Source organism: Nanorana parkeri, unplaced genomic scaffold, assembly GCF_000935625.1.
Source record: "Nanorana parkeri isolate BGI_ZX_2015 unplaced genomic scaffold, ASM93562v1 scaffold955, whole genome shotgun sequence".
In the NCBI taxonomy this organism is placed as follows: Eukaryota; Metazoa; Chordata; class Amphibia; order Anura; family Dicroglossidae; genus Nanorana; species Nanorana parkeri.
This window is the reverse complement of record NW_017307223.1, coordinates 586169-611879: the sequence shown is the minus strand read 5'-3', so window position 1 is coordinate 611879 and position 25711 is coordinate 586169. Positions and strand designations below refer to the sequence as shown.

Sequence of the window (25711 nt, the reverse complement as noted above, 5' to 3'; positions counted from 1 at the left end):
ATACCAGGATTACTTTTTTTGCAGAAGAGACATAGGGGTCTATTCACGAAGCTGCCGAGGGCAGCCGAGTGAATGACCGATCTGAAGTAAAGTTAGCCGAACACTGTTCGGCTATTCACTTCAGGCTGGTACGGCTCATTTCAGCCGTACATCGGCTGAAATCAGCCATACATCGGCTTGCTTAGCGTGGCTTCGGGTCGGCCGAACATGCTCAGCATGTTCGGCCAACCCGAAGTGCAGAAGGAGTTCGACTCAGCCGATCCAACATCTGGATCGACTGAGCCAAACCTCCAGCAGGCTTCTCACTGCTGTTCGGGCTATTCTTAAAGATGCCGAACAGCAGTGAGTGAATAGCCGAATGCCGCTGAGCGGCATTCGGCTCGGCTGTTCTGCTCGGTCCCTCAGAGGGACCGAGCAGAGCAGAAAACGAGTGAAAAAGGTAAAAAAAAGTAAATAGAAAACGATTGTGCGGAGCTAGCAGTGACAGCTAGCTCCACCCAATAGTTTCCTATTGTCCGGCGGCTCTGCTGCTGTAAAAAAGAAAAGAAAACTCTCCCGGGCGCTCTGGGAGCCTCCCGCTCCCGGCCGCCAAGGAGAGAAGCACTGATGTGTCTTTTTTTCTTTATTCTGACGAGCGATGTCAGAATAGAAAAAAAAAAAAGAAAATGTTTTTTCCCATTGAAAAGCATTGGGACATTACTATTGGCTATTTCAATTTGCAATAGCCAATAGTAAACTAGCATTGTACCTGCCCTCCATTGATGTACCTGATGGGGAACTGCAGCAGAGGGCGGGTACAATGCTAGGAATCTAAATGCTTTTTGAATGATTCAACACTCTCTGCTGATACCACTGCTTGTGGCAGCAAGTTCCAGACTTTAACCAATCTGACTGAAAAAAAAGCCCCTATGCCCCTTGTGGTTAAGTCTTTTCTCCACCAATTTTAGGTGGTGGCCTCTAGTCTTTGTTATGGAGTTTACCGTAAACAGTTTATTGCTGATGTTTCTATCACCACTAAACATTTTGTACATCAAAATCATGTCCCCTCTTAATTGCCTCACTTCCATCTGCACACTTCCTTATAAAAAAATAAATATTTTGTTGATAGGGTCTATATCTTCAGTCCATGAGTGTCCATCTATGGTGCTTCTACTCACACTAAAAACATGTACAGCTAAATTTGCAATCTATCCTCCACTCAAATCAAGCTTAATGACAATACTCTTTCTCCAAATATAACTCAATGGGGGTGATTTACTAACCTAAACACACGCACGCACTAGGTGCGTGTGATTTTTACACAGCAAAACATATTTATCAACCAAAAAGTCTCTAAAAGCATATTTCCACTAATGCCATATATGGAAAAATGATGCATATATAATGCTACTTCACAGTTTAGACAAAAATGGTTAGCTCATGCATTTACATTCCTGCATTCATCAACGCAAGCAACACAATGTAGAGCTAATTTACACAACATCACCTTGCAATTCATGCAGGGCTTTGCACAACACACCTGCTGGGTGTGTACACACTACAAAGGTGTCTAGATTCCACCAATAGATCATGCTGGGAGGGAACACACTACAGAGGTGTATACTTGTTCGTGGCGTGTTTATAAGGTTAGTAAATCAACCCCAATATCTCTAACTGTATTAATAAAGTCTCTAATAGACGCCTCAATATTTTACAAGCTGATAAGTGCTTATGTGCCAAAGAACTTTCTGGTTCTTAGTATACTGTAGAGATATGTACATTAAAAAGGTCAAAGCAGATTGCGAACAGGAACGTGTTAATTTCAGCTGTTGTAATTGAAATGTCTATAACTCTCTGACTGGTAACACAAAGTTCTATTATTAACAGAGAGGTAGAAACTAGATGACCTACACTCTACTTGTCCTTTACACTTGTAAAATAGATGTATGAGTATAAACATTTGAAAAAAACTAGATCCTAAATCTAAGTGGGACAGCTAAGTTAATGGCATGTGAGTGCTGTTCAGTGCAGTAGTACTATGAGCTTAGGATGTGTGATAAGCCCCCCTCCTAGGGTGCAGGTCCATGCCAGACTTGGCTCAGGGTAAGTGGGTTGATCTATGCTGACTGTCAATTAATCCAAAGGAGGACATCCATGGTGGCAAATAATTACTTTACTGCTTCAGATGAGAGGTAAGGTTTTCAGCAATAGTTTTGTCTTTTAATGAGCTCTTTATTTATTTTAGGGTAGGGTTCTGCTTTAACCTGTTTTCTTTTTTTTTACCATTGTTGTGGGGACTTCTGGTTTTCTCAGTATAATTTTGTGTTAATATATTTTCGCATCTTTTTATGACATTTGTATTTCTTTTGTAGATTCCTGTGTGTACCTATTTATATTTGTCCCCACACCTCTTACATGCTTACAGTTTCATATTTGTTTTTTGCCTTGCCTGCTATTCAGTTTTGCTCTGCCTTGTTTAAAATCAATAAATCACATTCTCTGTGTTTATTACTAATGCATCTTGTTTTTTGTCATCTTGTTTTGTCATATGATTGCATATTTTTGTTCTCAGTAACCCTCTGTACAGTACATAATAATAATATATATCATAATTTATAGGCAGCTTCTTTTTCAGTTTTCTAACTATTGTGAATTTTAAAATCTTCCTGAGTATCAGTTGTTTACAACAGAATACCGTACTATATAGAGAATCACACATTCCATCCTGATAACTCAGGCTAGGTCTGAATATACTATGAAGTAATGTGCTATGCCTATAACTCATCTTGGAGGTGAAAGTTCACCTTGGCAAAGTTGTTGACCTCCTTACATTGTAAAACTTGTTGAGTCATAGATTGCAACATTGCTAAAAAAAACTTCCCTTAAAGACGAAAGTACTTCATAAAATGATTAATAAAGCTTGTGGATAAGGTAATGACTAAAAATACACTAGAACACTTGTGGTCAACTTGGTAATTATAGAGGACCGCTAGTGTGGTACCCAATGTGTCCAGGGGACTGCACAATAGCTCGGGCATGTTCGTGTGCTCAGGCATATTTTGTTAAGCAACCAACATAAAATAAGTGTGATATAATACACCTCAATGCATGAAAACGTAGGCCTGCTGTATTTTTTGCACTGCACTACACAGCACATTACCGCCTGGCAGTTAATGTGACCAGGGTTATACAAGAGCTGGAGTGAGGAGCTACTGTTTTGGATTTCGGACCCAACCTGGCACCTTTATAAATACCTGGAAGCAGATCCTGATGTGCCATCCTCATTTCTGTGTCATAGGAGCCTACTTACCAGCAAATAGTGGTTCCCTACTTGGAAATAGGATTCCTCCAGCAAAGCGATGCGGCTTGTCTTCAGGAGATGCTGTTAGTTTTGTGTCAGGCCGCAAAAAGGCTAGGGATGCCCCTGGGTGATGCAATACACATTGTTCTACTTGAATTTGCTTAAGAGTGCGGGGCCTTGTAGCAACCAAGATTTGTATTAGATGGCTGCACTGAACTTCCAAAAGCTGCAGTCTAAGAAGTTATAAATGCTAGAGTTTTTCATAGTGCAAAACACATTTCTAGCATGGGGAAGGGTTGGTACTCCTGGCAGTGTTTTTATTGCTGTCTGTACCTCCCTGTCTTGGTGACAACTGCATTCCCCATTTGTAGTGAAAGTGTCAAAGGGATCTCTGTCCTCGCTCTAGCAGGACAGAGATAGGAAGTAAAGGATACCTTACCAAAGGGGTCATACTTTACCAATGGGGGTCACAGATTAAAATAAGTTTTCAACTCACCCCCACTCCATCGAAAAAAACAAAAACAAAATTGGGCTGGAGTTAGGCTTTAGACATATCCTGCTATGTCAAAAGTAGAATCAATTTGGAATGTGAGCTATTATCAATAGCACAAAAATAGAATGTCGACATAATGGGTTCTTAAACACCCACTGTTGACCTTGTAGTATATGTATGGTATAAACATTAGGAAACAGTAATTAGTTTTAAGTTAATTTTAGAGTCTAAGAGGCCCGGGAAACAATCACACAGTAAGGTCATTAACCGGCCTAGTGTCTTTAACATTTAAAACACATCTTTCAGCTGTGTTACTACAATCTGCTGCCTGTTACGTTACAAGCTGTTCTGACTCTGATTAGCGTTCATAGTGCTACATCGGCTTACGTGTTTATTTTTTTCACTGATTAACATGTCCTCTTGCTCTGAACCATGCCTATAATGTGCACAAAACACTGACTACCCAGTTAAAATGTCATCATGACGGCTCTGTTAGCAGCACATAGTGGTTACCTTAAAAAAAAAACAAAAAACTCTCACATTTGAGTGTTTGACACCACTGCGCTTTGTTTATGCTGTCATATTTGATAAAGTAACCGGAAATATACCAGAACTCATTTATTTCCACGATGTGTAAACTATGAGATTAGGAACTAATTTTCCTGTTGATTTTGTAAGCTAAACATTTTTATTTTTAAAGTAAAATGATGTTTGTAGCCTCTATATTTTAAATGTAGACGTATGATTTTATTACATTAAGCAGCTGAATGACGCACATGGAAGATTTTTGCAAGCTGATGACAGTCAAGGCTCTGGAAATTTGTTTTAATGTCGTTAATAGTAAATGGTTCACTGCAGACTATAGAATTCACCATGGTGACAGTTATTTAAAGGGACACTTTTCACATTCAGGGCAGAGACAGATAGGGAAATTTATCAAAACTGGAGAAGAAAGAATCTGGACCAATCAGCTTCCAGTTAAGATGTGAAAATGAAAGAGAGAAGCTGATTGGGTGCCATGGGCAACTGCTCCAAATTGTGTCTGCTCCAGTTTTTATAAATTCCCCTCATAATCTCTTGAAAGAACCAGCCTCCACCCAGGGGCATCCCCTCAATTTTTGTCACCTGGGATAGGGAGGGGGGATGGATTGGTTGCTGGCGGTGCACGTTACCAGGGGCGAACGGGGGGCAGCACGAGCATACCGCTCAGCTCCTGAGAACCAGTGACATCAGTGAGCTGGCCAGTCATTTTGGTGTCACCCCCTCTGAAAAGTCAGGAACTCGGTCATAGACTGAGAGGGATTTATAAAAACTGGAGCAGACAAAATCTGGAGCAGTTGCCCAGGGCAACCAATCAGATTCTCTCTTTCATTTTCAAATTTTAACTGAACAAACTGAAGAGAGAGGCTGATTGGTTGCCCTCAGCAACTGCTCCAGAATTTTGTCTGCTCCAGCTTTGATAAATCCCCCCATTCTCTTTACCTAGTTAGTACAACGCTCACACTGATTTAAATGATGATGCTACCCTGTTTCCCCAAAAATAAGACCTACCCCAAAAAGTAAGACCTAGTACTTATTTTTGAGAATTGATAAAATATAAGACCTACCCCAAAAATAAGACCTAGTTGTGACCATTCCCAGGGCCGGTGGTGGCATAAGGGGGAACTTGAAGAGCCGCGGGAGAGGCAGGAGAGAATCAGCGGTGCCAACGAAGCCAGCGCTAGAGGAAACAAGGCGGCACTGGAGGGAACAGAGCCGCATAAGCCGATGCCTCCTCTATAGCGCTGGCTCCTGTCACAGGTGGAGTGATACCAAATACACTCCGCCTGTGAAGAATCCATAGTGAAAGTGCGCTTTGCTCATTCTGGCCAGCGATTGGTTAGCAACTTGCTCTTGAAAAGATACGGCACCCCTGTTTGCCCTGATCACCATATTTTTGTACATGTACATGTAGACTGTTGTACATGAATAAGTGTGGAGTGTTGTACATAAAAAAAAAAAAAAATAAGACCCACCCCGAAAATAAGGTCTAGTGTGTTTTTTTGAGCCAAAAAAATATAACACAGTGTCTTATTTTCGGGGAAACACGGTATATGTAAAGGGATAGGCTTTGCAAGCTAAGACCATTTGCCCATACTGGGTTCACTTCCACCTCTTTTAAATGAACAAGAACTGTGAAGATCTGTTATCTATGTACTTAGACAATATTTGTTTATCCTGGAGTTCAGATTTAATTAAAAAAATACTAGATGGCATTGTAAGTTGTGATAAGCCGAACACCCCCCTGTTCGGTTCGAATTCGAACTTTCGAAAATGGAAAAAATGTGAATTCAAACTCGAACTCAATGCAAGCCTATGGGTGTAGAACATAGAAAATCAAATGTCCCCATTTGGAAGCCTGTATGCAATTTATTGGCCATAAAAAGTGTATGGGGATCCGGTACTGGCCTGGGGGACAGGAATCAATGAAAAAAAATACAGTTTTTAAAGGAGCAGTGATTTTCACATTACTTAAAGGGTAACAATAAAAATGAAAAAATCCTTTAAATATCATGCCTGGGGGGTCCCTTAACCTGGCTGTAAAGTGGCAAATCTGTACAATGTATAGAACCTACTGCAGCAAAAATGAAATTTCTAAAGAAAAAAAAATGACGTTTAAAAAAAAAATGTTTTTAAAAGCTTGCAGTTCTCCCTCCCAAACAATACCAGACCCTTTAGGTCTGGTAGGAATGTTAGTAGGGACCCCATTTAAAAAAAAAAAGCATGGGGTTCCCCCCAAAAGTCATACCAGGCCCTTAAGGTCTGGTAGGAATTTTAAAGAGGAACCCTACCCCCAAAAATGGGGGGGGGGAGAAGTGGGGTCCCCTCTAAAATTGGATACCAGACCCTTGATCCGAGCATAGGCCTGGCAGGGCTGGAAAGGGTGGGGACAAGCGAGCTCCCCCCTCTCTCTCCTATACCAGGCCACATGCCCTCGGCACAGGAAGGGTGCATTTCCAGGGTAACACCTGGAAAAGCACCTTGTCCCCGTGCCGATGGGGACAAGGGCTTTTTCCCCACAAGCCCTGGGGCGTTGGTTGTGGGGGTGCGGGCCGGGGGCTTATTCACATCAGGGTACCCCTTTAATAAAGGGGCTCTCAGATGCGCCCCCCCTTGTGAATGAGTAAGGGGTACTTGTAGAGTAAGGGTTCAAAAATGCTAGTTTGTGTCCTCCTGTTACCCTAAGGAGAACTATGGGGAAAAGCCCTGACCCCATAGTTCTCCTTTAAATAACAACACCAGACTTTCATAAAAAATCCTTTATTTGAAAAAAAAACACAACAAAGGATTTTCGACAAGTCCTTTATTAAAAAAAATAATTGATCCATCAATGTAATCCAGGGTCAATCACGACGGCCAGCATTGTCCACAACGGCGACTCGACGAAATAACAAATAAAACAATAAAAAATAAATAGAAATAATTTTTTAAAAAACGACGACCGCCGCCCCGTCCTCGCAAAGAACACCCGTCGCAGAATGGCATTTTGACAGATGCCGGCAACTTATAAACAAATGGGCGGAGCTAGCAGTGACAGCAATCTCCGCCCAACTGTTTACTGTTGTAACAGGTGAGCCACGATTGGGCAGAGTCATCACGACTTTTCCTAATCATAGCTCTCACAGTTCTCTGTGCCCTGTGGTCAGGTGCAAGCCTTTAGCCAATTACGGCTTCACAAGGCGAACAGCCCGCCGAACACACGAACTAGCGATGTTCGAGTCGAACTCACGTTTGGCTCGATCATCGAGCCCAACCCTAATTGTGAGTGTGCAGCAATCCTCTCTCTTAATTTGTCAAATATATACAAAATGCTCCTCAGAGATGTGGATGGAACAGTGCACTGAAATGAACTAACACAACTGTGTGGCCTCATGGTTTCAACTATAGAGCAACCAAAACACGACCCTTTATATGACAAGTGTGCTCTGTATATATGTTATATGATGGATCAGAGGTTACACAATTGGGCTGGATCTATTTATTGACAGGAAGAAATCTGGCTGAATATAGCGGATCCATTTTGCATTATCATCCAGCACATCATTAAACGTGACGGTTGTCTTTTGCCCTTCTGTGTTACATCAGATTGTGTCTGTGATGAGTGTGAGTGGGTGGATAAGAAGGGAATTTAACACTTAATATTTTAAGCCTCTTGGTATTATGTTACATTATCTCTAGCTAAAGTAACATTTACTCTAATCTTGATGCATGGTTTGGGGAATTTTTCCTCAGCATATTTTTGAACTCCAATCAAAGTATGATAAAACGCAGCAAGCGTAAGCCAATTGCATACTTATCAAATCCTCTGCCTAGAAATTTCACAAACATTGCATGTAACTGCTGCTCTCCCACCCAGCTGAGCCACACATACGTTCTCATATAACGATCTATTTATCTGACAGGGGAGTATATTAGGAATTAACAACTTGCTGGTGGGATGGGGGATTCCATGTAGTTTCTAATTCCGGATTGTTGATCACCTAGACTCATATAAATTCGGATAGCGATCGTAAATAATTCAGACAGCTTATCTTTTTTTCCATAGAACGTACGGATCTTCTCTTTAGCACAATATGTATATAGCTTGCCAGGAACACAAAACCAAAACGAATGTCCAAGAATGGAAACTTTTTTCCTTGCCAGCAGATAGTAATATTTAAAGTTATATTTATTCATTCGCATCATCCTCCACCAGAACTACTATCTCTAGGAAACCGTAATCTATTAATGAAATGGTACTGCTAAACTTCACTTTGTAAATAAAGTTTAAAATAGTTTGATACAAAATGTTATTTTTATGCCTGTACCGAAGAACAGGGGTTTTCTACTTTACCTAAAGAGTTATGAAATCCCTCTGAAACCCATTTAGAGTTAAAGCGTACCTAAACCCAAAAGCAAAAAGGTAACATATTGCAGCTTACCAACATTAGTCCCAGTGGTGATTAAATACCCCCAAAATAAAGCCCTATCTGTCCCCAAAAAAGGGTATAAAATTCATTTCAGTACAGCGTTGCATGACGGAATAAACGTCAGTCAAAGGACTGCAGCGCTGAACACTGAAAAATGGCCTGGCCAGGAAGGGGGTCTAAACACCTGGTCTTGAAGTGGTTAAAGGAGAACTATGAGGTGAGTGATTTTCACTCAACCTCATAGTTCGAACCGATGTGTGACAATGAAACGGTCACACGTCAGCTCAATAGATCGGGAAGTGAGCAAACACATACCGTCGTACGCTCACTTTTCGATCCTGTCCCTGCAGAGAGCTGTGACTGTCACTCACAGCTCCCTGCAAGGATTCCCCCCCTCCAATCCTCCAGCGCTGACTGGCTGAACAGATGGGGCGGGTACAGCTGACTCTGCCTCTAGATAGACAGAGCCAGCTGTCAATCACGCAGCTGGGTGGATCTTAACAGTAATAACGGGATCCATCCCGGATGCGGCGGTCTCAGTATACCGCAAGCTATGGGCAAAAACACTTACCCATAGTTCTCCTTTAATTCACCTGGTGATCTGGTCAGTAAGTCTGTTTTTTCTCAACTTCCTTTAACAAGCAAAGCTGTTCAGCAAAAGTGTCAGGTAGAAGGTTGGGACCAACGGACCAATAATTTAGCACGAACAGAGGTGCTTACAATAATCAGCTTTCATTCATTTATGTAAAACGTTTATCGCCCAAAAAAAACTGTTGCTGTAACTACTTAAGAAGTGTTAGCTGGTATTCAGATTTAATTTGTTAGTTCCGTCCATTTAAATCTGTCTAGTCCAGCCTTCACTACCCTCTCCATAGGGTGACAGTGCGGTTGGCCAAGGCTAGCTCCGTTCCTCTTTCATGGAGTGGAGCCACTCCACTCCAAAATTCTCCAATTCAGCTCACTTTCCAGTTCAGCTATGTTGTCCTAGATTGATCACTTCTCCTGCCTTCTCCAAACTCTTCACCCTTTTGTGAATAAACCCTGTTAGTGTTCTTTGAAAAAAATGCTCTGGTTAGGAGCTGTTTAGTGCTGGATACATGACCAAAAGGTATTTGGCTATATCTTCTCTGTTGAATGGGAAAGTTCAGGTCCATTTTATCTATTTGCCATCATGTCTGAGGACATCTTGGAGGAGAATCACAAAATGAGAATACATTACCTTTCTGAGCATTTCTTTCGCTGCACTATGCATTTTCTTGTTTCATTTGTTGACGGGCAAGATGTGCCATGTGCTGAAGGATGCTGCTGTATCTCACGGGTTCTTGTTTCATTGCCCCGCTTAAAACCACATGTTTTTCCTTTCTTTGAACATGGACCCCAAGGACTCCACTCACTGACTGCACAGTGTGCTGTGGGGACAAAAGAAAACCATGAGTCAAATCAATGTTTACATTTTGTTCAGTCATAAGGTTGTTCAGTCACAAGGCTAGTAAACCAAGCCATACATGTATACCTGCAATCATTTGATAAAATAACTTAAACACATGTTAGGACTTGGAACAATCTATCACCAATTTTCTAAAGTAATAAAGTTTGAACATGCACAACTGTGGTGTCCCTTGGTGGACTGATAATGTTTATTAATTAATAATTGATTCAGAATAGGAGGGGGCAGATACCAACACAGATATAGCCTTCAACTCCAAATCTTATTGGACAATCCTTGAAAAGATGGGTACCTTATGTCTTAATAATCATTGCTAAGTATGTCTATGTTACTCAGGGTAATGTACATGTAGATGTCATGGAACATTTCTTAACAGATTCCTTTCCTAAGTTGCTTTTGATGCTGGGTGGATCAAGAGGTTTAATAAACACTTTGGTCCCATTTGCTCTGGCATTTGCAAACTATCATTCTGGCTGCTATGTTGTAGGAATATAGGTTTCATCACCCTAAAACACATTGTGCTTCATTGAAACATTCCTCCCTGCATAATATTAAAAAAGCAGCCTTTTTTTCCTATGCTTCTGTTTACCTTTTTATACTTTCTTCTTTGGTTTGTACCCAGCCCCTTCCTTGGATCCCACCTAGACAAGAATTACTTTTGTGCTGCCTCCTGGGATAGACACATCACATATCCCAGCACACAACAGATACCTGAACTCTCGTGATATCTTGCTTGTGTGGCTGGAAAAAAGAGAGAGGAAACTGTGCATGTGCAAGATCTTGTGCCACATCATCAGGGGGTCAGCTGTACCTTCCAGATTCTTGCAACTGGCCCCCCGATGATGATAGAAATGGTGGTGTGGAATGAGACGTGTGCTATGAGAATCATCAATGCTGGATTTGATGGTCTTGTAAGTATATTTATTTTACATAATATAGGGGGACAATTACTATAAAACATTTTTTGGCATGGGATGGTGAAGTTCATCTTTAGCTTTTAATATATCCAATCTTAAATTCAATATGACATTTTCAATGGTTGCTTAAAGCTGAAATCCAGCTAAAGGAAATGGTTAGAATCTCAATGAGATTTTTTTATTTGTGGTCTGTCCCCATTTAGAGAAATTGTTGAAGGTGCCTGCTGCACACCATACAGAGTTGTAACCAATGTAGATAAGGTAGGTGCTTGAGCACCGTGCAGAACCTCAGAGATGCGAAGATAGGTCACCAGCACTCAAAGAAGCAAAAAAATATTGTTTATTGCAAATATTGTCACATAGGTCAAAATTTCCAACGATTCTAGGCCACGCAGAGTCCCTTCCTCAAGGCAACAGAGTGACAAGGTAATTAGAAGAAAGTACAAACAAATAAAAACTAGATCGAAGCAAATACTTTTACTATAGAAAGTATATAGTATATCGAAAGTAGTGAGTTGGGCTTTAAGATACCAAGAATGTATTCAGTCATAACATACAGAATTCATAGATGTAAGTTCATCTTTTAACAAGTTATTACAGGTTTTTTTTTTTTGCCATAAATGGATGGATTACTTTCAGGTGAAAAACCATTTTCCACATGGTGTACATATTTTCTAAAAATAAAAAAAAACCCCTTTAATGTCTAATAATGTGCTTTGAATTCTAAGATCGTAACAACAGATGTTATATTTTGCAAATACCTCTAAATTACCTTGTTTCAAGTTATAAGCGGATTTTCTTTCATACCTATTTTTGTTGTTTTCCAGCATCAGCAGTGTTGTTAGAGAGGAAACATAAGGTACATCTTAACCAGTCATAAAAGCATATTGAAAATGAGCCAAAACAGGCAAAAACAACAAGTTTATAAATGCCTACATCTCAGAACCTAGTTTATGTGTTTTATTTCACACGTGTGTGAAGTCCAAGGCACTTCAGTAACACATTTTAAGGCCAAGTATGAGTTCATAAATCATACCGAGTTACTAGCAAAAGTGTGCTCGTTCATTGAATGGGCTGAAGAGGGAAGGGTTCATCACGGCAATCGTGGAGAGCACAGAAGTGTGCATTGGTATAGTGGCAGTAAGTGCAGATGAGGGTGTTGGTGCAGTGGTGAGTGAAGTGGGATATGTCGGAGAGGTGGATAGGGGTTAAGAGCAGTGGCGGGAGTGGTGATTGGTGTGCAACTGTGGTGCAGAAGGAGAATGAGGGTTAGCTGCGGTGGTGAGAGCACACACACACGGGAGATGGGGTTAATTGCGGTTGGCATGAAGGCACAGTGGTGGGAAGATTTTAAGCCAGTCTGAAACAAAAAAATACATGGAAGTGCACAACTGTAATGTGGTCAGGTCTCTCACTTACTGGTTTGTGGGAGATGGTGTGCATAGACATGGAAGAGCGCAACTACCTGAGAAATTGATTAGATGCTGAGCATCCTTGTTAGGTCCGCGGTGTGGGCCCGTCCCAGGCTGGATGGGACAGACCCTTGTTGCGAGCGCAGCGAGGGGTATCGTGGCAGTGCCCCAGGACTTCTGCACGGGCACCGAGGGGTACGAAGATCCTGTTATTGTGGATATAGAGCCCATCCTGCTGGAGCAGACCTGGCAGACCTGAGTCGCTGGGGGGTGGAGAGGCCCGGGATGCCTGTTGGATCTGGGAGACTAGATCGGGTTGAAGTAACAGGAACTGAGTTGCGGGCAAGATGGTATCCGGTCTCTCCGGAGAATCGGGTGTCGTGTAGATGCGGGATAAGGCGTCCGCTTTCCCGTTACGCGACCCTGGACGGAATGTGATATGGAGACGAAACCGAGAAAAGAATAGCGCCCATCGCGCCTGTCGGGGTCTCAGGCGTCTAGCCGACCGGAGATACTCCAGATTCTTATGGTCTGTGTATATCAACACCGGGTGGGTGGCCCCTTCCAGCAGGTATCGCCACTCTTCAAGAGCCAGTTTAATGGCCAGAAGTTCCCGATCCCCGACATCATAGTTCTTCTCAGCCAAGCTTAGCTTTCTTGAAAAGTATGCGACTGGGTGCAGAAGACTCTTAAGGCCCTGGCGTTGGGATAGGACAGCCCCCACGGCGGCTTCCGAGGCATCAACTTCCAGGATATAAGGTAGTGCTGGGTCGGGGTGTCTTAGGACCGGGGCGGAGGTAAACCGCTGCTTGAGATGTTCGAAGGCAGCCTGCGCCTCCTGGGGCCATTGGAAGTGGCTCAATTTCTTTGTTAACTGTGTAACGGGCAGGATGATCTTGGAAAAGTCCTGAATAAATCTCCGGTAAAAATTGGCGAAGCCAACGAAGCGTTGCACGCCCTTCCTGTCCGTGGGGGAAGGCCAGTCCAGGATGGCGGAGATCTTCTGAGGGTCCATAGAGATGCCCTTGGCTGAGATGATCAGCCCCAAGAACTGGATTGAGGAACGCTCAAACTCGCACTTCTCTGCTTTGGCATATAATCCATGCTGTCTGAGACGACTGAGAACTTGTTCCACGTGGTGGCGGTGGAGGGTCATGGATGTTGAAAAGATTAAGATGTCATCAAGATACACTATGACGAAGAGATCCAGAACGTCACGGAAAACATCATTCACCAGGTGTTGGAAGGTGGCCGGGGCATTACATAGCCCAAAGGGCATGACGAGGTACTCATAGTGCCCAAATCGAGTACGGAAGGCCGTCTTCCACTCATCTCCTTCTCGGATCCGGACAAGATTATAGGCACCCCGCAGATCGAGTTTAGTAAACACTGTTGCGGAGCGGAGTCGCTGGAACAGTTCCGGAATTAATGGCAGAGGATACCGGTTTTTGATGTTGCGCTGCCGTGATGACGTCACCCGCGCACGCCAGTGTAATGACGTCACGCCGTGCGGGGCGGATCCCGCCGGGTCACAGGGCGTCTGCGCCTGCGCGGCCCAGTGATACTGCCGGGATGTCCCCTCCGTGTGCGTCCGCTCACACTGGCTCGTACTGGGACATTGTACGTCCCTCGGACCGGCACCCGACCTGGAGCCACTCGGACCGGGACCCGACAATCCTACTGTGAGTGACTGATTGGTTGAAATAGAAATGGTTGGTGTGTAACTTACGGTTGTGATGTCATGGATGGGCACATACACTCCCTGCAGTCCCGTGTGGTCAGCGATATTGATCTGTATGTTACCGGGTCAGGAAGCTCTAAACTATATGGATATCCCCAGGCCACGTGGCAACTGGAGCAGGAGAGGGAGAGCTGTCCGGCAGCTGGAATCAGCACTGAGCAGTGTGTTGCCATGTGGTGTGCGGCGCGAACGCTGGAAGGTCCCGTGAGCGGTATCGGCCAGTGCTCGTGAGTCCGAGGGAGATATGTTTAGGTTGTGAGGCACCCCTGTGGGATCAGTAAGCGGCTACGCGTTTCGAGGGTAACCCTCTTTGTCAAGCCTTAGAGCGGTGTCAGCCGCGGGAGAATGAATGTCTTTAAAAATGGCAGGGGGGAGGAGTCAAATCCGAATGGGTGCCGTGATAGGGTTAGACGCCAAGGGGCGGACCAACAGTCTCGAAGTCTCGATGGGGATGATTAGTCAAGAACTCTCATACTCCGGTTTTTCATTCTGGGGCCCATGTGTGTTCTTTAAGCATGGTTGTGAGAAGGTGGGGCAGGAACACCAGTGACTTGGGTGATGATGGTACTATTAAAGTGGTGGCAAAGGGGTAGACAGGTGTAGTTGTTAGTGATACTGTCAGCTGAGTTTTACGCTGGGTATGGTTGTTGTGGATGGTGCTGGTCTACATTTAAATGTTGATGCTACCGTGCATGTGTAGTAGTGAGACAATGGTATTACCTACCTGCCACCGCTGTGCAAGTGCCAGGATATTGCACCATTTTGGGCTATCCCAAAGACTCTATTCTACCTTGAGAGCAGCACTGGCATTTAGTAATAGTGCTGCTGATCTCCTCTTACTTTCACCAATCTTTGCAGATACTGGCAATAAGCTCTCAGCACTGGAACTTACTTGTGGCTCCTACATGTAACATGATCTACTAGAAACAGTCGCAAAGTTATTTGCAATGAGAGACCTTTTGTGCTGTTTGCTGGTTACTGGTATGTTGCTTAGAGGAGAACAGTAGAACTTTCCCTAAATGCCGGATCCAGGTCCCGCTCCCTACACATGCACAGTAGACAGATCAGTCTCCTGACCCAATAAAATCTATGGGGTTTTACTGTACACACATGCAGCAGAGAAGTAGAAGATGCACCAACCTCAGGTATACACTGCAGCAGAACGCCAGTGGACTTGGTCCTGCACTGTGTGAGTATAAAGTGGAGAAGGGGGAAGGATGGGTAAGATCAGCACAGTGGGAGAGGTGAGGGAATATTTGGACAATGCTGTTATGAAAGTTTTTATTCTTTCAGTTAAAATCAATCATTATGTAGTTATATGTATTTTTCACTATATCGTATGTCAATAAGTTTAATAATAAAACATCCAACTTATTAAACTCTGAACTCTCATAAAATATATTTGCTAAGATCTCAAATATATAATAAAGCAGCTTAGATTTAATACGTTTTTAAAAACATATGGAAAGCTCATACTGCTTGCCACTTCGGAAAAAGCCCCCTCCTAAGTCTTCATTGTCTACATATCCCATGGTTAGCAGTGGAGATCAAAATATTAAGGGCCCTTTACACTCCACCCTTTCATGGTAGTGCGCCGCTGCATACACATTAATGTGTTGTATTAAAGCGGAAGTAAGCAGTACCTCCATCATCCCAACACTGTAGACTCTGCACTTTTCTGCCAGCCAGCAGCCCTACTACTAAACCCCTGACTCTGAACCTCCCTGCCTCCTAGCACTCTAGACTCTGCACCCAACACTCTAGACAGTTCACCTCTCTGTCACTCAGTTCCCCTAACACTGAACCCCTAGTTCTAAACTTCTTTGCCTCCCAGCATCCCTGCCACTAAACCTCACACCCATGACATTGCACCAAAACACTCCTGACACTGCTCCCCAACACCCCAGCCTACCAACAATCCTGACATTGCACCCAAAATCCCAGTCACCCCCCAATGCCCCTGATATTATCCCCTCATCACTCTAGAACCCACACCTTTTTGCCAGACAGCATCCTATCCTCCCTTCCCATGTCAGACAGTATATTTACCTGACTAATATTTACCACCACCCATGTCTTGGATCTTTGCTGCCTTAAAGACCTACATCAGTCAGAGAAATTAATCGTCAGACATCGTCAGGCTTGTGTTGGATGCCTGGTTTCCATCCACTAGTACTACAAGACACATTAGTGACAAAATGGCCAGTAGGAGCGATCACAGCATGCAGCAGAGGATGAGACTTTCATAACCCCTGGAAGTGTGGCAGATGATGAAGATACTTCAGCCAGCATAGCTCTTCAAAAGAGCGAAAGTCTGAGCCACAGGTGAGTAAGTATTCTTCTTTTACAAGGAGTCCTTTTATATTTTTTGTTGTTGTGTTTGTAACTAGGACTGGACAGTTATTATTGTAGAATGTGGCTTAGAATGGCAGGGCTATCACAGGAAGTATGTTTTCACTGACAGTAACACAAATAATTAAACTTTCTCCTCTCCTCTTCTAATCACAGAACGTCTTGTAGTCTTTGAGAAAATCACAAGGCATCTTGTGAATGGGCAAATAGGGAGAAGGGTTGGAGATGTGACTGGAGCACTTCACTGCTTGAGTCACATCCCTCACTCCCCATAGTGCCCAGAAGCAGAGTGTTACGTGTAGGTGCTGGCATGCTGCAAGGTAAGATTTTTGTACTTTGCAGCAGCCTTCCACACACAAGACACAGCTTTGTAATGATAATTTACACACTCTGTGCGGTGTGTAAATTATAATTTTTCCCAAAGTTTAGCTTTAAGTTTCTGAGGAGATTTTTCCTTAAAAAATCCTAAACTACCCCATGTTATATTGGGGGCAACAAGTTGTATAATCTTTAGTGTTTTTGTTGCACATAGTGCAATGGTCTATGGAAGGTCAAGACCTCCGACTGTCCAACCATTCTGAGATGGGATGATAATTCAGGAAGTTGTTGTTCTGAATGTTTTCAGGGTTCAGTTCCTTCCTTTATAATCAGTCCATCTTGGAAAAGAAAGAGCCTCACACAACCAAATGGCACTCTATTCACTTATGAAGCCATGGTCTTTACAACATGGAATAAGAACCCACATAAATAATATGACTCATTTCTCTTTTGTAGTCACAAAACCTCAACGATCCCTCTCAGCATAAGCATTTAGTTCAGCAAACTGCAACCTAAACAAATATTTTCTGCATGTAACACTGAATCATCCGAATATGGCGTCTTACTTACAAAAAACAATGTTTCCCAACCATTGGTATGCATACCCCAGGGGGTACTAATGTTGGATTCTGGGGGAACTCCTGCTTCTTATACTGAATTCATCATAACAGTTTAGAAACTTAGCAAATAATAAATCACACATAAAACAGATATCAGTAAATAGTTTAGCTATCTAAAAGCATAATGGTTCACATAGAAAACATTAGCAAAACATTAGGCTGTAATGGTAATACATATATCCATGTCTTGGGTTCCTTGAGATTAGGTGACCTAGATACGCATACTCTCTAGACATTAGTTTTTATAAACTGGTACATAAATAAAATGTAGAAAGACTGCATTAGCATAAACAAATGGTGCCAAATAGATTTTCCTTGGCACAAGTTGACCTAGCTATAGTAAAAGCTATTTTTTGATTACTGTATTTTGGTATTGTAGTATATATGTTCTGTATTTTGTGTGTCTAATATGCCAACTAACCCTACTGTGTTTATACTGTTTTGCACTATTTTGTTACACTTTGTATGCCCTTTCTGCATTTATAGAAATCATATATCATATCAATGTTATCATATTGTATCATATTCATCCATTGTGAATGATTTATACCTAAACTGTCAATAAAAAGATTTACTTTTTAACCACTTGCCGTCCGGTGTTTTTTTTTTAATTTCTGTAATTTTTCCTTAATATAGTAAAAAAATAAAAACCCCAGTGGTGAATAAATACCACCAAAAGAAAGCTCTATCTGTCCCCAAAAAATGGTATAAAATTCATTTCAGTACAGCGCTGCATGACGGAATAAATGTCAGTCAAAGTACCGCAGCGCTGAATACTGAAAAATGGCATGGATGGGAAGGGGGTTTAACACCGCGGATGTCAACTGGTTAAATTCAAAATATTTTGCAGATGAGCAAAACAAGAACTTAACCAAGGCTTGATCTATTTAGAGTGTTTAACAGTGTTTCACATAATGTGTAGACCCAAATTGATGGTCTGTTTGATTTAGCACCTTACTTAATACAGGACATAAGTCTTTTCATAATAAGAGATAAAGTCTGTGTTACACAAATATGCAGAAGAGAATGTTTAGACTTCTGGATTTAGCTGTGGATTCACATTGCCAAGCAATGAATTGCTTTCACAGGTATTAGATATCTTAAATGAAACCTGTTATCCAGAAGGTTCTGGAATGTGAAAAGACAAATAAAAGGCTAACAACTGCAACTTTTCAGTAAAAAAAGGCGTATACATTGCAGACACGTTCATCATGGTTTTTCTCCTGTAGTCTATATCTGCAGGACATCAAATTACACTTTTAACATGACTGGAAAGTATAGAAGACATTGGTGGACATTTTTAGAAATGTAAATTATCCTGGAACATTATCTGTAAATGCAAAACACTAATTTGCAAATCATCAAAAGCATGCTGGATAACAGATCCCATACCAGTGGTTAGATATTGGTTGTGATGTTATGCAACAGACTGCAAGTTTCCATGCTACTATCAGCAGGGCTGTATCCAGACATCATTTCTATCACAGGCTCATCTGAATGATACAAGCTCTGCCCCTTGTGTAATGCACTTATTTTAGTAAACACTACAACTAGAATGAGCTATCAGAGCCAACATACTGTTTACTTTTTATTCATAGCTACTGCTAAACTCTACAGACCACCCACCTAGAAAAATGAGAAATAGCTTCATGCTTCCTGATCAGATCAGTAAAGTACTGTTTAACTCCTCTCAGGATCTCTTGCACCCCCTGCTACAGTAGTCTGGATTTAGCCAAAAGTGTCCAGATGTGGCCAGAAGAGAAAAACAAGACAAATAAAATGACAAATTATGTAAATTTTGAGGCTTGATGCTGGTGCCCCCTTTAACACTGCTACACTAGTGCTGGCCTATTCATACGTCGAACCATTTGGATATGTGAAAGCACAAAGTATGTAGGCAAAGAGCATACCCCTGTCATATGAATCCACTAAAAGTGTTTGGTTAAACCCTCAAGTGCTTTTTTCACCACTACCTTTCCTAAAATTTTCAAAGTAACAACTGCAATTGTTAAGGAGTTGGAAGAAAGGTTTAGTGTACTATAACACCTTTGGCTGTTAAATAGTACTTCTTTTTTATAGCCATCTATACATCAGAACAAAAAAGAGGAACAACTATGGAGAAAAGCAGGACAGAGGTATTTGGTTCAGAAAGAGGGACAATCTCTCCAAATAAGGGCAGTTGGGAGCTATGGCCTAAACGGGACTTCATGCATTACAGATAGTACTTGTCAGTGAAAGACGTAAAAAGTTATGTAGTCATTATTTTTATTTTAATACTCATTTCCTGTCAACTATTTTTAACATGGATATAAACTCTTATTGGTTGTCCCCATACTATCATCACAACCAAGTTGGAATGCTGTTGGTAGTATTAAATATTACCCTTAGTCCACATACACTGACACAACTCAGTTTTATTTATACATATGTAACTGCACAGTGGTAACTAGGAACCCAGAACGCACTGTCACATTTGTCATTTATACTTAGGAGAGTGGATAGATAGATAGATAGATAGATAGATAGATAGATAGATAGATAGATAGATAGATAAATAGATAGATAGATAGTGCCCGATTCCTGGAAAATTCCTTAATATTACCCAGAAGTGTGGAGACAGTATAAGTGTATAGTGTAAGCCTGGGAAATTAGATGGCAGCTTTTGCATGCCAAAGGGGTTCCACAGTTACCTTGGACTGTAACTGGAATCAGTAGATCTAGGTGTAAGGTGCCACACCATAATATTACAGAAGAACTCCAGGAAATCAAAAAATTAACCCTTGCAGTGGGGCTGGAACAAAACGCAAGTCCAAGGGGACTAATGTTATACATATAATCTATAATTCAAATGATTATCTTAACCAATAGTCACATCTACTATCGTTTATTATATTTTAGTAATTACTTACCAATAGTACTGCATTCCATGCTGTGATTATTGTTTTCAAACCCATCTGGACATGTGTCAAGACACTTTCCACTGTGCAAATAAAAACCACCTTTACATTTCGTGCAGAAGCTTTTGTGGAAACATGTTTCACAGTCAGCTTTACATCCTAAAACCAAACAAAAGACTAGATCAGTCTTAAAGGGGAAACTGCAATGGAATTTTATTTACAGGTTTATAAACAGAGCAGTAGATCAGATGTGTCATGGGACTTGGATTTGGAATACTGACATACTATCAAAGGTTTATGATCAAAGGATAGAAAACAGTCTGTGTATTTTCCTTTTAAAACCTGTATAATTGAATGCTTGCCGCATCAGCTACACATGCACCCTTTTCCTTCTCTTCCCATCCACTTCATTTGGCCGATAGGAGCAAAGAAAAATACCTGTTATTGTAACCAGGTATAGGGGAGCATGTGACTCACTCACCTTCTTCCCATGTGACAGGCCTGGTGATTGGCCACACAGGAACACAGTGCTATCAAATGGGGCAGGGCCCTCTGGGTATCCTCTCATTTCGGCAGGAGAGCAAAGGGAAGGTGAGCATAAGCAGCTGCAAGGTCGATCATTAAAATGAATCTGTTAATTTATCCTGAGCGGACAAAGCACAGATTCCATTAAAGCATTCTATAGTTGTACTGCTTTTATTCTCATAGATTGCATGTGCTATGTCCTGAAATCCTGCCCACTGCTGACAATAATATCCAAAATAATGGTATATTTTTTTGCTGTTTATGCGCATAATCACATTGCTTAGAAATGTCTTTGGAAGCGTAACAACTTCAGAAAATTGTTTATTATCATTTATATACGTGTTACTTACTTTTACACTCATTAATTCCTGGAGAGCGTATTCCGTAGTATCCATTTGGACAGGATGAAAGACAAACCCCAACTTGCTTCATACCATTCCTTACTAGAGCAAAAAACAGTCTTGGTTTACATGTTATGCAGCCATTGTAATCGGAACATGTGGCACATCCCCCTTGGCAACCTTGGCTCACATTTGGATGCACTAAGAAAGATAAAAAAGATGATTTATTAATTTACTTCTAGTGCTTCAATACTACAAACAAATTCATACTTAATATTACAGGTTTAGTTTAAAATATGTTTTATACCACATATAACAGACAATATACCATATAATATGACCATATGAGACATATTATGTTAATCAAATCCTGCGTATATGCTCATGCGGTAAGAAAATAAAAAAAAGTCTGTGGCTCAACAGTAATATTTTAATGCCATTATATCCAACAGCCAACAACAATAAAGATACGTGAAGATGAGTGAAATTATTGTGCAAATCCTTACAGCAAGCTCTACATTTATTCATGTTAATGTTTAAATTATGTGCATCGTTTTGTGAATTTTTCCCATTGGTCAAAATAAGCTTTTTGTTATTTTAAAAGGCCAGAAAGTGACTTAAATGTTATCATTGGATATACACATTGAGCCCTGCAGAAGGCCAGGGCAGCAATGGGCTCCAGTTTAGGAAATATACTAATGCTCCTCCACAGCAGTGTTCCTGATATTTGGACAAGGGCCGCTTTACTGTCTAGCATACAGTACTGGTAAATTGCTTGGACTTCCAGTCATCACACCTCGGCCTAAAATATAAATAGGCACAGGATCCACTGCAGTTGTTATAGTGTAAATAAGTGTTAGCAGAAATTTTTATAAATGTACACTTTTATTACACAATAATCCCTCATCTGGAAACTAGACGCTTAGTAATAAAATACATTGATAAGTATACCACCACACACAATGGGGTTGATTTACTCAAGGCAAATAGACTGTTCACTTTTCAAGGGAATTTTTACTTTGCAAGGAATTTTTACTTTTGCTTAGTGAATGTGGTTAAAGTTCACTTTGCAAAGAATACCTAATCACATACAAGGAAATTATTTTTTTAAAAACAGTATTTTGCACATGATTGACTGATGGAAGTCAGCAGAGCTTTATCTCATTCACTAAACTAAGTGAAAATTCCCTTGCAAAGGGAACAGCCTATTTACCTTTAGTAAATCAACCCCACTGATTTTCTAATTGCCCTTTCCATATTAAAAATGAAACAGGCTCCTTCCCTTAACATTCAGCCCTTTAAGCTTGGTTATTGCTCTGTCAGGACTGTGAAAACTTTACATCACCTACAGCGCATAGCCATATTATGTGAATAAAAATTCCTGGTTAATTCAGTACAATAGTTAGTTGGTGGAAGGTGGAGTTGGAACTTGGAAACCAGTATTTGTGGTGAAATGCAGAATGCCAGTCTCAGCTGATAGTTTGAAAGCCAGTTTTATTTGATGGGCATCATTTATCTTGTCCAGATAGTTAGATTGTATATTAATGTGGACCTTGGATTCACATCTGCATATATTTATGTATTCATTCTAGTTCCTTTATGTGTGCTGCCTTGATCATACATTATCACAGCATGCTACTGATTTCTCTTGCCTATTTGACTTAATCAGTTGTTTCTTCAAACTATGAATCCTGAACGATGATGGATGCCAAGGGGCTGCCCAGCTCCCTTTGCCATAACTAAGGTGAGTGGGTTTTCCCTTTCCTCTATGTTATTTGAAATAACTTTACCAAAATTTTATTTTATCTTATTTTATAAGGAATAGTTAAAACCCCAGTGATTTTTTTTGCCATCTGTACCCCATGATACAACAGAAAGTAAGAGGAAAGCTTCCTAAAAATGTGTTGTTAGACAGCTGTCATTGGAAAAAGTGTGCCCATTGGAAGATTTCTCTTCTGTTCTGGTGACAATCAAAGTTTTGGATTTTCCTTCAATTTAAGTCATGGTAACGGTAGTTACCAGGAGAGTGAATCTGCAAAATGGACACACAGATAACAATAAAAGCCTAAACCAAACCCTCATCAATCTATCAAAAACAAGTTTTGGCTTTAGATTCACTTTAATATCTAACAATAAAGTCAGTCACTCTTACTTCTTTTCTTATATTAATTTTCTCATAAATGAAAAATAAAGACAGCTGACATTTCACATCCAACAGTATCCAGCTACACATCAGTAAAGGAATGTGATTTAGTAAAGAATGTAAACTGCTCAAAAGTTCACATTGATTGCAGGGAGCTTGTGGTTACAAGCAAATTACAATGGGGTATTTCCAAAAAAACTTGTCTATGCCTCATTAGAGTGAAAAAGAAAACTGTGAAAAAATTGTCACTTTGCATCACTCAAATTCCCAACATATTCCAAGCAGAAGTGATTGATGACACTAAAAAGATAACAGTTTGTAAAAGGACTGCTTGAGAATTTAGCAGAATCACAGTTTGAAATTGAGTTAAACAACTTGACAGCATTAAAAATTGGAAGGGGTTATATCACCTGAAATAATGGAACTCACAGCTTTCTGCATTTATAATTCTTGGCTCAATAGGTGATCTAAAAATGAAATCATACTATATAGAAAGTGGAATAGTTCATAAAAAATAAAAATAACTAATAATAAGTAATAATAGCTTTCTCTCTTACCTGAAAGTGATAGAAATCACTCATTTGTTGTGAGTGCAGAGAAAAGTACTGTCCTTTAGAGCCCCCCACATTAGCTCAAGTTGGGATTGTAAAAATTGACCTGAGTTCAGTACAAGTGTTTTCCATGAGCACCTTACCTCCATCAAAAACATTCACTTAGCAACAGGTTCAACCATTGGATTAAAAGGTATTGTGTTCTATCACTATCCTGGCACTATCCTGGCAGAGCAAGGATGTAACACATCGCCTTTACCTCCATAGCTTCCTTGAACAAAAAAGCTGGGAATTTTTTTTTCACCTGAATTAAGGGATTATGGGTCTTGCTCATGCTACTATTGTCTACACATTTTGCCTTATATTTGTGGCAAATATTTTTTTTTAAAGTTTTTAAAGTTGATAAACTTGTGACTGTTTTATATTGCTAAAGTGTTCTTAAAGAGAAGCAAAAACAGAATGAGAAGGATGCATGTAAGTTGATCCCTCTTTTTCTTGCAAACTATTAGCTATCCTGTGTTTGGCTAATTTTTGTATACACTAAATCCTGCCTTACCTCTTCTTCCTAGATGATTATGCTACAATGGAGCACGTTTATTAGTGCAGTGGAATTTTTACCTTTTGAGTTCAATCCAATTTGAGAGATAATTCCCCTTTACAAAAACGTTGGTAATGGTTGTTAAAGTGCAGGCACAAAACAGATGTACAGCGCATAACACGATGTTAAGTAAAGTGTTCATAGGTTTGCCAAAAATATTATGCCAACTGCACAAAGTTCATGAAACTAGCTGAAATATCAATTAGAGTTGTTTTAAGTAACATTATAGTGAAGGAAACCTGTAAGTCATACCTCCCAACTTTCTGAGATGTGACCTTCCAGCACAATGTATTTAGGCAATGGACACACCTATGTCGTGCCCCCAGTTATACATATAATTAAGAATGTATATACCAAAATTGATTGGTTAAACCCAGAACTGCCTTTTTTTCACCAATACTTTTCCTATATACTGGTTTTTCAAAATAGCAAACTGGATACTTAAGAGATAGGATGAAGGTTTAGTGGACAATAACACTGTTTGTAGTTAAATCAAACCTTTTCATAACTGTAAATAAGACCAAAAAAGAGGGTCAACTGAGCAGGAAAGAGGGACAGAGGGATTTTGTTCCAAATGATGGACATTTGGGACTACCAGGCAACTAACATGTTGTTGCCTGGCAGGCCCCTCGTATTTCTCCCAGTGCAAGTTTCTTTACTGAGATAGATATGAAGGCTGTCATTGCTGACGTATTAATGACCATGCTAGCTGTCTGGCTGTCTCTGCCTTTAATATTTTGAGTCACTGAATTTAAACAAGCAAATGGCCAGTTTAACCAAAGTGAAATCAGTATTCTTGTTCCAGATTGGGGACTTGGAAACATCTGAAACCACTGGATAAGCATGCCAGCATTCTTCCAGAAGAAGAGATAAGTAATGGTAGGTGTGTTTTGCCAAATGTACTCTAGTGTAACCTACTATAATCTCCATATCATATTACATCATCTTGATAAAGATTGACTGAGCTCCATCGAAACATTGACAATAAAATGCTGATGCTTTGACTTATCGCCACTGTAAGACCCGTATGCCTCATTAGATTGATGAATACCTTTGTACCTATTTTTGATATATATATATAGATAACTATATATATATATATCTATATATATATATACTGTATATAA

General features: G+C 40.7%; 1 protein-coding gene across 1 annotated transcript in view; it reads right to left on the bottom strand.

Moving 5' to 3' along the window:
- The window catches only part of RSPO3 (R-spondin 3), a 76194-nt gene that overhangs the window by 8835 nt on the left and 41648 nt on the right, over positions 1 to 25711 (bottom strand). Inside the window, exons 2-4 of the mRNA XM_018566516.1 lie at positions 21302 to 21493; positions 20439 to 20585; positions 9942 to 10131 (exon numbers count right to left, since the gene is read on the bottom strand). Of these exons, the coding sequence (XP_018422018.1) occupies positions 9942 to 10131; positions 20439 to 20585; positions 21302 to 21493 (529 nt within the window). The remainder of the gene's footprint in view (positions 1 to 9941; positions 10132 to 20438; positions 20586 to 21301; positions 21494 to 25711) is intronic.